The following is a 12,608-nucleotide window of genomic DNA, read 5'->3' on the forward strand; positions in this document are numbered from 1 at the left end:
GGAGACCCAGATCTCATCCTCCAGGATGAAGGATTGTCCTAGCCAGGAAGGCCAACCGGGTTCTGGAAGCTTCTTCCTGGCACGGATCCCAGGCTGATCCCGCGCCTGCTCAGTGCTTCCCAGAAAACACGGGGAATCCCAGGGCCAGGGTGGCCGCCGGCTATAGCTACTCAGACAGGAGGACCACTGCTGTCCACACCCGCCCGGTGCTGGGGGCTTTGTAAGATAAGAGGCAACACTCAGGGCCAGGAAGGAAATGCAGGAGCCCTAAAGAGGCAGCCGGGAGCCGCCAGAGCCCGTGGTCAGGGCCGGTGGTCAGCCTCGAGGAAGCTGTGAGGGGCGGGGGAGGCACGAGGGGGCAGCAGACCCAGAGCCCCGGCCAAGTGCTGACCTCGGAGAAGCTGCCTTTGCTCCTGGGCTCCACAAACAGCGGCTTCAGTGCCTCCATCTTCCTGGCCAAGTCGCGGGCCTATGGGAGGAAGAGGCAGGGACATGGCAGCCCTGGTTAGGCCGCTGATCCGACGAGGGCAGGAGCTGTGGCCACTGCCTGCTTCTTGCTCCAGCCCTGCCCTCACCCACCCCACCCAGGACACGGGAGACATACCCGCCAGAACTCCAGGCTCTTCTCCATGACAGGATAGGAAGGGAAGAAGATCAACAGCCCGTAGGGCACCACGCGGGCGATGTTGCCTGGAAGTGCAGAAGCTGGGGTCAAAGGCCGAGGCGGGGCGTCTGCAGGGGTCCCTACCAGCTCTTGGGGGAAGGGGTCCAGGATCCAGGATGGGCACAGCTAGGGTGTGCCGGGCACTTACCCAGAGCCTTCCCCAGGGAGGACAAGCACTCCTCAGAAAACCTGCACAGAGCCGAGAGGCCACTGCTCAGGGCCTCAGGGCTCAGTACTCCCCGACCTCGCACCCCAGCAGGGCCCAGGGACAGGCCCTTACCGTCTGTCAAATGCAGAGCTCAGCTGGGCTCCATCGGGGCCTCTGGGGACGACCCCCACCCAGATCTGGTGCTTGTCGATGATGTGTGGGTTCTCCAGGCAGACCGGGAAAGGGCTGACAGTGGCCGGAGGGGCAGACAGTGGGGAAGGACACCAGCACCGCTTTAGCCCTTGAGGCCCGAGACCCCCAGTGAGGCCCAAGACCCCCAGCACCCCGGCTCATGGGGACCCCCAGCACTCCCACCCCACTAACGTCACAGGCGTCACCAGTGCTTAGGCCCCTGGCAGGGGTGGCCCGTACATCTGCATCTCCAGGGCAAAGGAGGACACCGGGGCCAGCGTGCCGCTGGTAAGGATGAGGGAGCGGACGCCCTGGCGGACCAGCTCGCGCATGCTGTGGCCGGGACTGAAGCACCAGTAGCTCAACACCTTCCCTGTGGGGTGGAGGGGAGCGGGGGACACAGGGTGTGAGGACGGGACTGGGGGCCTGACCGCCTGCCTCTCTGCCCATCACCCTCTCACCCACTGGCATCAAGCAAGTGAGCCGCCCGCAGCCACCCAGGCCCAGCGTGCAGAAGTCAGAACAAAGGAGGCTGCCCCGAGTGTGAGCGCAGTCTGCCAGCTGGGGTCCCCTCTGGGGGACTGGGGGTCCTGGGAGTAGGAGGCAGACCCCAGGCAGATGCTGGGGACACCTCCAGAGAGGTCAGCCCACTCCAACCCTAAACTTCTGCAGAAACTGTGACATGCGGCTCAGGGCAAGAAACTCATCCCGCCAAGAGTGCACGGGAAGCGCGCGCCAGCGTCCCGACATTCCATGGACGCGCAGAAGAGGAAGTGCGAGCTCCCCGCTCCGCCTGGAAGCCTCTGAGTGGCGTCAGCAGCGAACAAGGGCACCGGTTCAAAGGAAGTTCCTAGAAGTGCTTGACAGACTGACCGCAGCGGCCGCGGCCTGGGGAGGAGACTGAGCCTGGGCACTGGACACCAGGAATTCAACATGGCACAAGCAGAACGACACTGACTGTGACTCGGGGTCAGCAGGGACAAGGCACCTCTCCTAGCAAAGGTCACACCGCTTCCCGGGGCTGAGTGTGCCCTGCAATGGGGGAACTTCCCCCGACCTCCACCTCCAGGACCTCATTTCCTACAAACGCCCAACGCAGGGAGTGGCTGCTTCTCAGAAGTCAAGTGACGTCAGAGGTCCATGGAACAAAGAGACTCCAGGCCCTCAGGATCTGTGCGCCAGCTGCCTCAGGCACGCGCCGCCTCCCACAACCCCAACTGCCTGAGGGGCACTGGTCTCCCCCAAGGATGGACGCTTCCTGCTGGGAGAGGCCTTGCCACGAGGCCATCACCGAGCCACCGAGCGGGGGTCAAGCTGCGCAACCCTGACGCCCTCCCAGCCCTCCCCTTCCAGTTCGGCCAGGCAGACCAACCACAGCAACCACGTGGGGGCTGCTTCAGCCAGGGCCACGTCGTGCCACTGCGGGCCGGACAGCAGCTGAGAAAGAACGTTCCAGAGAGGGACGAACCAAGCCCAGAGGCAAGGCCCCACTGGAGCACAAGAAGGGGCAGCAGCTCCCACAGCTGCCGCCATGAAGCCCCCCCTTGGACACCACATGGCTGGGTGGGGCCGGACACACTCCAAGAACCACAGGACTCTGGACAGGGAGCCAAGGGCCCGCTCACAGGCCCCACCCACACAGGCCCCCGGCAGCACCGACTCGAAGCCGCCACAGAGCACAGGAAGCCAACAAGGCATGTGGGGCCTCGGAGCCGAGCGCACCAGGGGCTTCGGACAGCAGGGCCAGTCGGGTCTCCTTCAGACGTGACCCTGAGGCTTGGCCCGGCCAAGCGCTGGGTGGAGGCAGCAGGGAAAGCTGTGCCTCACTGTGGGGCTCCGTGCTGACGGCCTTGGCATAAACCAGTGTGTCCCAGCAGGAAGGCCTGGCTGGGCTGTGGCTCTGCCGCCACCAACCAGGTGACACTGGGCAGGTCACAGTGCCATCAGGCCCTCTCCCGTGTCTCTCAGTAACTACAGCCTTCGGAGGGACAGTGAGGAGAACGCTCTGGATCGGCCTGGACATGGAGAAGGTGGCCAGGCCCGGGGAGCAGGAGAACCACGGCTGGCCGTGTGCCTAGCCTATGGGATGCTGGTGCTCAGCACCACACCCGGGCGGGCGGGGAGAGTGTGGGCCCAGGTCTGTACCTCGCTTTCTGGCTGCAGTGGTGCTCCAGGCATCAGACCGCTGAGCCGTCCTCCGGTGACCAGCATCAGGATGGATGTGCACCTGGAGGGGACAGGACCAGGAGTGTGGAGACCCCGCCCGTGTCCTGGGGGCAGCCCCTGACCTTTCAGGACCGCAGAACCCCCAGCCCCACCTGCCCCTGGAGGCGGCCCCTACCTTATAGCACTGTAAGGCCCCCAGCCCTGCCGGGGAACCGCGGCTGCCCTCGGAGGGGTCCACACTAAACACAATCTGAAAGGCAGAGGAAGTGCAGTCCCGTGAGGAGCCTGAGGCTAGAGCCCGGAGCCCTGGAGGCCACCTGACCTTCTGCGGCATCAGCCCCACACACGGGAGGTCACAGGACACCCAGGGGTCATCGGTTCACCGGCCCCTGCCATCATGCGGCCCCGGGCCGCTGGACAGGAGCTGGCACCTGCCTGACCCTTTCTCCTCCTGGAGGGACCCCCAGTGAGCTCTGTGTCCCCCTACGCAGGCCATCTCCGTGCACTGGAACTGCGGCAGCCCGAGGGGCCTCTCCTCCCACCAACCGGCCCAGCCCTCCTCTCTGTGCCCCTAAGGGTCCCAAATTAATCTAGAAATTCAACACGGCCTAGTGCAGTGGCTCACGCCTGTAATCCCGGCACTCCAGGAGGCCGAGAGGGGCGGATCGCCCGAACCCAGGAGTTCGAGACCAGCCTGGGCGACATGGTGGAACCCCGGGGTCTCCACCAAAAAAACACAAAAACTAGCCGGGCGTGGTGGCCCGTGCCGTGGTCCCAGCTACCTGGGGGGCTGAGCTGAGCCGGGCGTGGTGGCCCGTGCCGTGGTCCCAGCTACCTGGGGGGCTGAGCTGAGAGGATCCCCTGAGCCCAGGAGGTTGAGGCTGCAGTGAGCTGTGATGGTCCCACTGCACTCCAGACTGGGCAACAGAGAGACACTGACTCAATAACACAGGAATTCCACACATTCCAGTCAAAATCACAGCAAGATTTTTAAAGGAAGCAGACAGGCTGACTCCAACATGCATCATGGAGAAAACATCAGGGCTTAAAAAGAGGTTTTTTAAGGTTTAAAAAGAACAAGAGGCCAGGCACGGTGGCTCACACCTGTAATCCCAGCACTCTGGGAGGCAGAGGCGAGACGATCACCTGAGATCAGGAGTTCGAGACCAGCCTGGCCAACACGGCAAAACCCCGTCTCTACTAAAAATATGAAAATTAGCTGAGCGTGGTGGCAGGCGCCTGTAATCCCAGCTACTCAGGAGGCTGAGGCAGGAGAATCATTTGAATCCAGGAGGCGGAGGTTACAGTGAGCCGAGATCGCACCACTGCCCTCCACTCTGGGCAACAAGAGCGAAACTCCGTCTCAAAAACAAACAAAAAAAGAAATTGGTTCTGGCCGACACCAGGACTTATGACAAAACCACCACGAACAAAACCGTGAGGAAAACAGTGTGGCAGGTGCCCAGCGGAGTCGGGAGAAGCCGAGCCACTCGGTCAGCACACGGAACCACCGGTGAGGTGTGCTGGGAAAAATCCAGATAGAGTCTGCCTTTCACACCCCCACAGGTGACGCTGGAAGGCGCGGAGGCCCCAACACAAAGCTCCGCTACCCTACAGTGCAGTTTGGAGAACACACAAGACCCAGTTTAGCATCTTGGTCGGGAGGCACAAGCTCAGGACAAAAATCTGATGACAAGGAAACATCTGTTCACCAAACCTGTCATGAAAATGGAAAAAATGACCAGCACGAGACCAGGAGAGAATACGTTGGTACGTGTCCCTCAGATCTTACAGAGAACCCTGCAAATCAACGGGAAAGGGACGATGCCTGCACTAAGAAAAGAGCGCGTGATGACCGTTCTGGAAAAAGAGCCGAAAATGGCCAGAACAGGAACACGAAGCCCCCAACGGGCTCAGCAGAGCGGCCACGTCAGCCAAGCCGCCGTCAGAGCCCTGGAGACGGACGAAGCCACAGACTTGAGGGAGTTCTTCTGGGAACATCAAGAAGCCGGAATCGTTCACAGAAATGCGGAGAAGCTGAACTAGAGAACACCGGGGGCAGACACCGTGGTGGTGACACAGACCAGCAGCATGCGTGGACTGGGCATGTGTGCACGTGCCTGGGTATGCACAGAAGGAGAGAGAAACTTCCTTCCATTCCTTCCTTCCTTCCCAGCCATTTTCACTGTCAAGACAGCTAAATACAGGGCCTTGCATTTTACCAAAGCATTTGGCCCACAGGGATGGAAACAACAGAACAAATTCACCGAGACACCAGTGGCTGCCACGCGCGGGGCTGAGGCTGCCTCAGGAAACAGCTTCCCTCAAAAAGCCCTCTGCTGGGCAGGCCTGGACGCTCTTCCCTGTAATCCCAGCACTTTGGGAGGCCAAGGTGGGCGGACTGCCTGAGCCCAGGACTTTGAGACCAGCCTGGGCAACATGGCAAGACCCATCTCCACAAAAAAGTTTTAAAAATTAGCCGAGCGTGGTGGTGCACGCCAAGACCCCATCTCCACAAAAAAGTTTGAAAAATTAGCCGGGCGTGGCGGTGCACACCTGTGTTCCCAGCTACTCAGGTGGCCGAGGCAAGAGGATGGCTTGGGCCCAGGAGGCTGAGGCTGCAGTGAGCTGGTGACAAGGCCCTGCACTCCCGCTGGGGTGACAGAGCGAGACCCTGTCTCAAAAAAACACCACCACAAACCCCCCCGTGCCTCAGCCCCAGGGCAGCTCAGGCAGAGAAGGAAGGGGACCCACTAGTCTCACAGGGGCCCAGCGGTGACTGGCTCCCCAGTACGGGCCAGCACTGCCCAGAGTTTGCCTCCAGCTAAGCTCCACCTCCCCAGCACACAGCCTGGCCCTGCCCGGAGTTGCCTCCAACTGAACTATGCATCCCACATCCTCTTCCTGGGCCCACTAGCCCCACTCTGTCCCCAGGGTCACCTGTGCCTCAGGGCTGCAAGTCCAGCCCAGCACCAGCCCTATGAGCAGCGCCCACACCCGCAGGGACTCAGGAGCAGCCGAGGGTGAACACGGTGCGCAGCCCCCAGGGTTGGGAGGAGCTGAGTCATCTGCCAGTGGCTACTTAGAGCAGCAGCCAAAGGAAATTCCAAACCAATGGTGTGAGCAGGATTTGGTTCCAGAGTGTGGAGACTTCTCCATAATGGAGCCTGGGAAGCCACATTCCAGGGACGGGCAGGCCCGGGCCAGCTCACACCTGCCCTCCAGGCCCTGGGCTGCAGGGCTGCCTCGATGGCCATGTGCTGGAGGTGCTTTGCAGTGACCCATCAGGACATGGAAGCAGGTCTGCCTGGCAGGTGCACAGCCTCCTGCTTGAAGAGCCAACCACGCTCCAGGCGGGACAGCAAAGCAGCCCTTGGCAGGCAGGAACCAGAGAGGGGTCTGGCCCTGGGATGCCCACCGTGCCTTTGGGGAGGAGCTGGGAGACAAGGCAGTGCCGTCTTTCTAGCCCCAGCTGCCACACAGAGAAGACACAGGCTGTGGCGTCACTGGCCGCAGAGAAGGCCACGGTGGAGGTAGGGCTGAGCCTGGGCCCCACCACCTGTTGTGCCAACCCCACCTGGTTCCTGCCCAGGTGTTGCCCCCGCTCAGAGCCGCATCTGTGAAGAAGGCAGTGCCTGGTTGTCCTGGGGCCTGCAGCTCCACGCCCAGCAGCACGCACAGAGCACCGCACCGCATGCACAGGCCGACCATACATTCCAGGGTTCTTCTGCAGCCTCCCCCAGCTCGAGCACCCCCCAACCCAGGCGGACACTCGTGAAGTTGTCACAGAGCTGGGCAGCCCCACCTAACCCTGCCATGATCTTGTGTGGCCAGGAGGTTCAGTGTGGGCAGCACAGAAGGCGGCCTCACACGGCTCCACACAGCCACCTGTGCCTCGGTTTCCCCAAGGACTGACGGCCTCCCAGTCAGGGACTTGTGGGTCTGCTTCTAAAAAATGCACCGAGGCCCAGGAGAGGCAAGTGTGTGCCCAGAGCACCCAAAAACGGGGCTTGCCCTCCACAAACCGCACAGGTGCCCCTGCATCAGGGAAAGCAGGTGCTGCCATAGGCACAGAGCCAGGAACAACCTCACATGGGAGGGGACAGGCATCACAGGGCAGGACGGGGCCAAGGAGAAGGGGGCCAGGGCCACACCCCCCATCCTGGGCTTGCAGGGACAGCCCCGCCGGCAACCTGCAGAGTCCCCGTTCGTCTGTCCCTGGAGAAGCTGTTCAGGAAGCTGCATGTGTCCAGAGCTCTTCATCTGCGTGCAGCTAGGGCTGCCAGGCGTGGGTCCCCCCTGGCCTGAGGGCCCGGACAGGGCAGGAGTGGCTCCCTGGCCCCCACTCCCCTTCACGTCCTCCCCCACCAGTGTCACCCTGGGCATGTAGGACCTCGTCCTCCCCCATCCCCGCGGGAGGTCCACTGTGGGTTTGGGTCACAGGAAAGGAGCCAAGGGTTTGCCAATCGGAAACAGGTGGTGTGGGGGCTGTTCTCCCACCCCCACGTCTAGAATCAGTAACTAATACAGCAGGAGAAGGCACCCGCCCGGCTTCCATCAGGGAAGGAGACGCCAGAGGAGCAGGCCCCACCTGGATGATATCTGCCAGCTTCTGCAGTCCGGCCGTGTTGGTGAACACTCCAGCACCTGGGGAGGCAGCATGCTGGGCGCTGACACCCACACTGCAGGCAGGGGAAGCCCCGACCCCAGCCCCGGCCCTTCCAGCCATAAGCCAGCTCAGCCCGACTGCCAAGCTCCATCTCCTGCCCAACGGGGAGCCTAGGGTGGAGCGCAGCGTCCACTCAGGGCGGGCAGCTCGCCTGCCCTTCCCAGCAGCCAGGAGAGAAGCCAGGCAGGGACAGAGTCTCCAAGGGGGTCGGTGGAACTTGAAAAGAGGCTCTGTGGTCATCTAAGGTTTGAAGCAGCAAGAGCCACCCTCCCCAGCACCTGGGAGCACAGCAGAGACCCCGCTGGGCCTGGCATCTCAAACCAGAGCAGCCCATGGGGACACTGCCTCTGGGCAAAGCCTCTGGACCCCACAGCTCTGAGAAGTAGAACTCGGGGTGTGTGGAGAAGCCAGAGGCCCCACAACCCAGCCAGGGCCTTGGGCTGCTCTTCCTTAAAAGGGGAATAATGGGATGAGTCTGCAGGACGAAGCCGCCAGCTGCAGAACTGGGACAGGCTCTACGGCAGTGGGCAACCAGCACTAACGCCTCCACGCCCCGATCAGAAGGTGAGGTTCTGTGAGCCTGTTCCTGCTGACGGCCAGGTGATGGCCAGGGGAGCCCTGACTGCCAGGATGGAGGCCTGCTGCACCCCCTACGCCACGTTTGCCCACACCAAACACCCTGCCCCGGCACTCACGTCCGGCCAGGTGCTGGATAATCTGGTCCAGCGAGTCCAGGATGCAGCCCTTGGTCTGAAACGTGATCTGGGCTTCAGCAAACAGCTCAAAGATGTAGCTGCCGAGGAGAATAAGGCAGGCTCGAGCCTTGTAGGGGACCAGGCTGCAGCTTTGGGAACGGAGAATAAGGCAGGCTCGAGCCTGGCAGGGGGATCCGGCTGCTTGAGGATGTAGCTGCCGAGAAGAAGGCAGGCTTGAGCCTGGACGGGGAACAGGCTGCAGCTTTGGGAATTGAAGGCAACAACTGTGGAAGTTTCCTACCCTTGGAAACAAACTGAGCCCTCCAGGGGACGCCAGCATTGGGGGTGAGAGGCCTCTGCCCTCAGGAGCCTCCAGATGGGAAGAGGAGGCCTGGCCAGCATGAGAACAGCACCAAGGAAAAGAAGCCTCAGGGCAGAGGCCGTCATCAGAGGGGAGGGATGGGGTCGCCGGGGGGTCGTCAGGGGCTTCTGGGAGGCAGTGGCTCTGGGCAGAGTCCCCAAAGCCTTGGAAAGTGACAGTGATGGCGGCAGCAGAAGCTACAGGAGGGGCCCCTGGGGGTGCAGGGTGGCCGAGGAGCCACGCCAGAGCCTTGAGCATTACGCTGAGGACACTGGCTCCACCTGGAAGCAACTGGGAGTCCCCACGAGGTCGGCGCTCAGGCAGAACGCGCTCGCCTCAGCGGCTGTGCACTCAGTAGAGCCCCCACACAGGCCCCAGTCCTGACTCCTCATCTGCCTGCAGGACAGACAACAAACCCTGCTGCCCTGGCTGTGGAGAAGACAGGAGACCCACGGAGCCTTCAGAATGTTCCGGGCCTCCCGGAGTCCAAAAGAGGTGGTGGCTGGGACACTCATCGTCCTAACAAGAAGGTCTCATTCTAACAGGCACCTGTGCTCAAACAAGGGACTGGACCAGAGTCCAGGGAAAGGCCTGGAGGAGGAGAAACTGTAGGAAACCCAGTGGCCCCGCGTGGGAGTGTGTGCTGTTCCGTGGGAGTGTGTGCTGTTCCGTGGATGTGTGTGCTGTTCTGTGGGGGCGTGGGTGCTGTTCCGTGGGCGTGTGTGCTGTTCCATGGGGGTGTGGATGCTGTTCCGTGGGGGCGTGGGTGCTGTTCCGTGGGAGTGTGTGCTGTTCCGTGGATGCGTGTGCTGTTGCATGGATGTGTGTGCTGTTCCTCTCAACGTCTCAACAACCAGATCATGCAAACCGGGCGCTCCTACCAGGTCTCAAAAAGGGAAAACGGGCCTGAAAACAGGCCTCACTGGTGTGACAGCCCAGGACCGCACCACGGCCTATCTGCAGTGAAGCAGCTGGCTCCCCGCCTCTCACCTCCCTGGCTTGGTGACACCGCTGTCGTCTCCAGGCAGCTCAAAGGCATCAATGGCCCCCTCCAGGCGGAGCAGGATCACTGCAGGTCGGGTTGAGGAGGCATCAGGGGGAGGCCCCACCCAGCCGCAAGAAGGTGGGGAGGGCAGCACTTACTCTTCAGCTTTGCAATGTCTTCCAGCTCCATGTTCAGCCCTGGGAAAGAGAAAGGCAGCAGAGGCACAGTCTGCGTCATGCTCAGGCCAACAACCCCGCCCTTGAGAACCCAGGATTCCCAGCATGGAGAAAAGGACACCACCAGGGGAAGGAAGATACTACACAGAACCCATGCCAGCCAATCCAAACTGCAGACACCGAGAGAAGGCGTTTCACCTTTATTTATCTGTTTATTTCTGAGACAGGGAGTCACCCTGTCACCCGGGCTGGGGTGCGGCAGCGCTCTCTCTGCTCACTGCGACCTCCGTGTCCCAGGTTCAAGCGTGTCTGTCTCCCAACTAGCTGGGACTACCGGCGTGCACCACCACGCCCAGCTAATTTTTGCATTTTTAGTAGAGATGGGATTTCACCATGTTGCCCAGGCTGGTCTTAAACTCCCGACCTCAGGTCATCCAACTGTCTCGGTCTCCCGAAGTGCTGGGATTACCAGTGAGCCCTTGTGCCCGGCCAGGTGTTTTACCTTCAGACTTAACATTTGTGAACACATCTGTGCATATGGATGTATCTCCACAAAAACACCCAGTAACAATGACCAACCCAGTAACCATGACCAGCCCGGTGCCGCATCGCGGGTCCTGAAATACCACCTTGCAGGAAAAGAAACCAGAGCTTCTCGGAGACTTGGCTGATTCCAGGTCTGGAGCAGGACATGAGTGTGAAAAATCCTGACTCCCAGACAGCAAAGACGCCACAACTGCCGGGGTCAAGACCACATGAAAACACCTTGAGGTGGAGCAACGGGGGGTCAGGAGTGAGATTCAGGATGGCGCGCGGAGCAGGACCAATCCCTACACGCTCACACACATTCACTGATGACGTTTGATTGATTGATTGATTATTGAGACAGAGTCTCACTTTGCTGTGAGGCTGGAGTACAGTGGTGCGATCTCAGCTCTCTGCAACCTCTGCCCCCCGGGTTCAAGTTGAGATTCTCCTGCCTCAGTCTCCCCAGTAGCTGGGATTACAAGCACGCGCCACCACGGCCCACTAATGTTTTGTTTTGTTTTTTGTATTTTTAGTAGAGACGGGGTTTCGCCATGTTGGCCAGGATGGTCTCAGTCTCTGACCTCGTGATCCGCCCGCCTCAGCCTCCCAAAGTGCTGGGATTACAGATGTGGGACAGCACGCCCAGCCCACAGCCAGCATTTATCCCGCTTTTCCTGTGCGAATGGGATCACCACACAGCTGATGGGATGCAGAGCATGGTCCTAGATTATTCCTGCTAACTGACTAAGCGGCAGAATTGGCACACTACCATCTTGCAATCCCCCAATAATCAACAGAGTCAGGTGTTCAGCAGCAACAATGTTAACATCGGAAGAAACTGGAAAGCAGATGCTGTGAGCCTCCTGATAGAAAGGACATCCCGCCTGGAGCCAGGCAAAGGGTGGCCCCAGTCTAACTGGGGTCCTCAAGCCACCTAAGGGCACCTAAGTGCAGAGGAGACGAGGAGACCAGGGAACTCGTGTGACTGCCCCCCCATACCCAGATTCAGACTCCGCAGATCATGCAAACCAGATCATGCAAAACCGGGCGCTCCTACCGGGCTCTTCAATAAAGTGTGAGGAAAAGAATGGACCCTGCCCAAGCACGGTGGCGCATGCCTGTAGTCCCAGGAGTTTGGGAGGCCGAGGCAGGAGGATCGCTTGAGCCCAAGAGGCAGAGGCTGCAGGAGGAGGAGCCTGCAGTGAGCCCTGATGCCACCACTGCTCTCCAGCCTGGGTAACAGAGCGAGACCCCATCTCCAAAGGGGTAGGGGAACAAATAGGGATGAAAACTGAAGTTCCGGTCCTGAATGAGATGGCAGAAGCCCACTTCACCACACGTCCCCCTCTTGTTACAACAAAAAGCCCTGCACATCAAGTAACTAACAAAACTGAAGAGTGGAGAAGGCCCCGTGGCGATGTTCACACAGCACTGGGGCGGTGGGTGTTTCTCCCACGTCATATCACCCACAAAAGGGCAGCTGCCAAGATGCGGGAAGGAGACCTGTCACTCTCCCCAACCTGCGCCAGGCAAAGGATGGAAAGAGGTGGCCATACACTCCCAGTTAGAGGTGGGGTTGGGGGACTGTGGAGAAGAGGGAGGTGGAGCGTTCAAAGTCCCAGGAACCCCTTCCCCCACTGCAGCGCCCTGCGTGGCAGTCTTGAGATCTGACGGCAGTGGTGACCGCCTGCGGTCCCGGTGCTTTAAGAGGCTGAGACGGGAAGACCCCATCAACCCAGGAGGCCGAGGCTACAGGGAGCTAAGATCGCGCCACCGCATTCCAGCCTGGGCAACAGAGTCACACCCTGTCACTTAAATATATGTATATACATAAAGGGATCCTAAAGCCAGAACAAATGCCAAGTTCGCAAACTCACTCTCTACCAAGCAGCCACCCTGGTGAGAAGGGTGAGGACGCGGCTGCCCAGGGTCCAAGGTCCCCATGGTGTCCGTCCACATGTGCGATTTTAAAGGAAAATGAGGAAAGCTGATGCTGGAGACGTTCTTTTTTTTTTTTTTTTTTT

The 12,608-nt window shown here is 60.5% G+C and overlaps 2 protein-coding genes across 2 annotated transcripts in view; both read right to left on the bottom strand.

Annotated features, from left to right (window-relative positions):
- Nucleotides 1-12,608, bottom strand: part of DNAJC5 (DnaJ (Hsp40) homolog, subfamily C, member 5) — a 1,035,873-nt gene that overhangs the window by 289,107 nt on the left and 734,158 nt on the right. The gene's annotated exons all lie outside the window — the stretch shown is intronic.
- The window catches only part of RTEL1 (regulator of telomere elongation helicase 1), a 36,213-nt gene that overhangs the window by 6,980 nt on the left and 16,625 nt on the right, over nucleotides 1-12,608 (bottom strand). The window contains exons 11-21 of the mRNA XM_011934455.1: nucleotides 10,039-10,077; nucleotides 9,886-9,964; nucleotides 8,535-8,632; nucleotides 7,762-7,817; nucleotides 3,346-3,420; nucleotides 3,150-3,231; nucleotides 1,245-1,377; nucleotides 945-1,058; nucleotides 813-853; nucleotides 605-690; nucleotides 392-469 (exon numbers count right to left, since the gene is read on the bottom strand). Coding sequence (XP_011789845.1) covers nucleotides 392-469; nucleotides 605-690; nucleotides 813-853; nucleotides 945-1,058; nucleotides 1,245-1,377; nucleotides 3,150-3,231; nucleotides 3,346-3,420; nucleotides 7,762-7,817; nucleotides 8,535-8,632; nucleotides 9,886-9,964; nucleotides 10,039-10,077 — 881 coding nt within the window. The remainder of the gene's footprint in view (nucleotides 1-391; nucleotides 470-604; nucleotides 691-812; nucleotides 854-944; nucleotides 1,059-1,244; nucleotides 1,378-3,149; nucleotides 3,232-3,345; nucleotides 3,421-7,761; nucleotides 7,818-8,534; nucleotides 8,633-9,885; nucleotides 9,965-10,038; nucleotides 10,078-12,608) is intronic.

This window comes from Colobus angolensis, unplaced genomic scaffold (genome assembly GCF_000951035.1).
Source record: "Colobus angolensis palliatus isolate OR3802 unplaced genomic scaffold, Cang.pa_1.0 Scaffold136, whole genome shotgun sequence".
NCBI lineage: Eukaryota > Metazoa > Chordata > Mammalia > Primates > Cercopithecidae > Colobus > Colobus angolensis.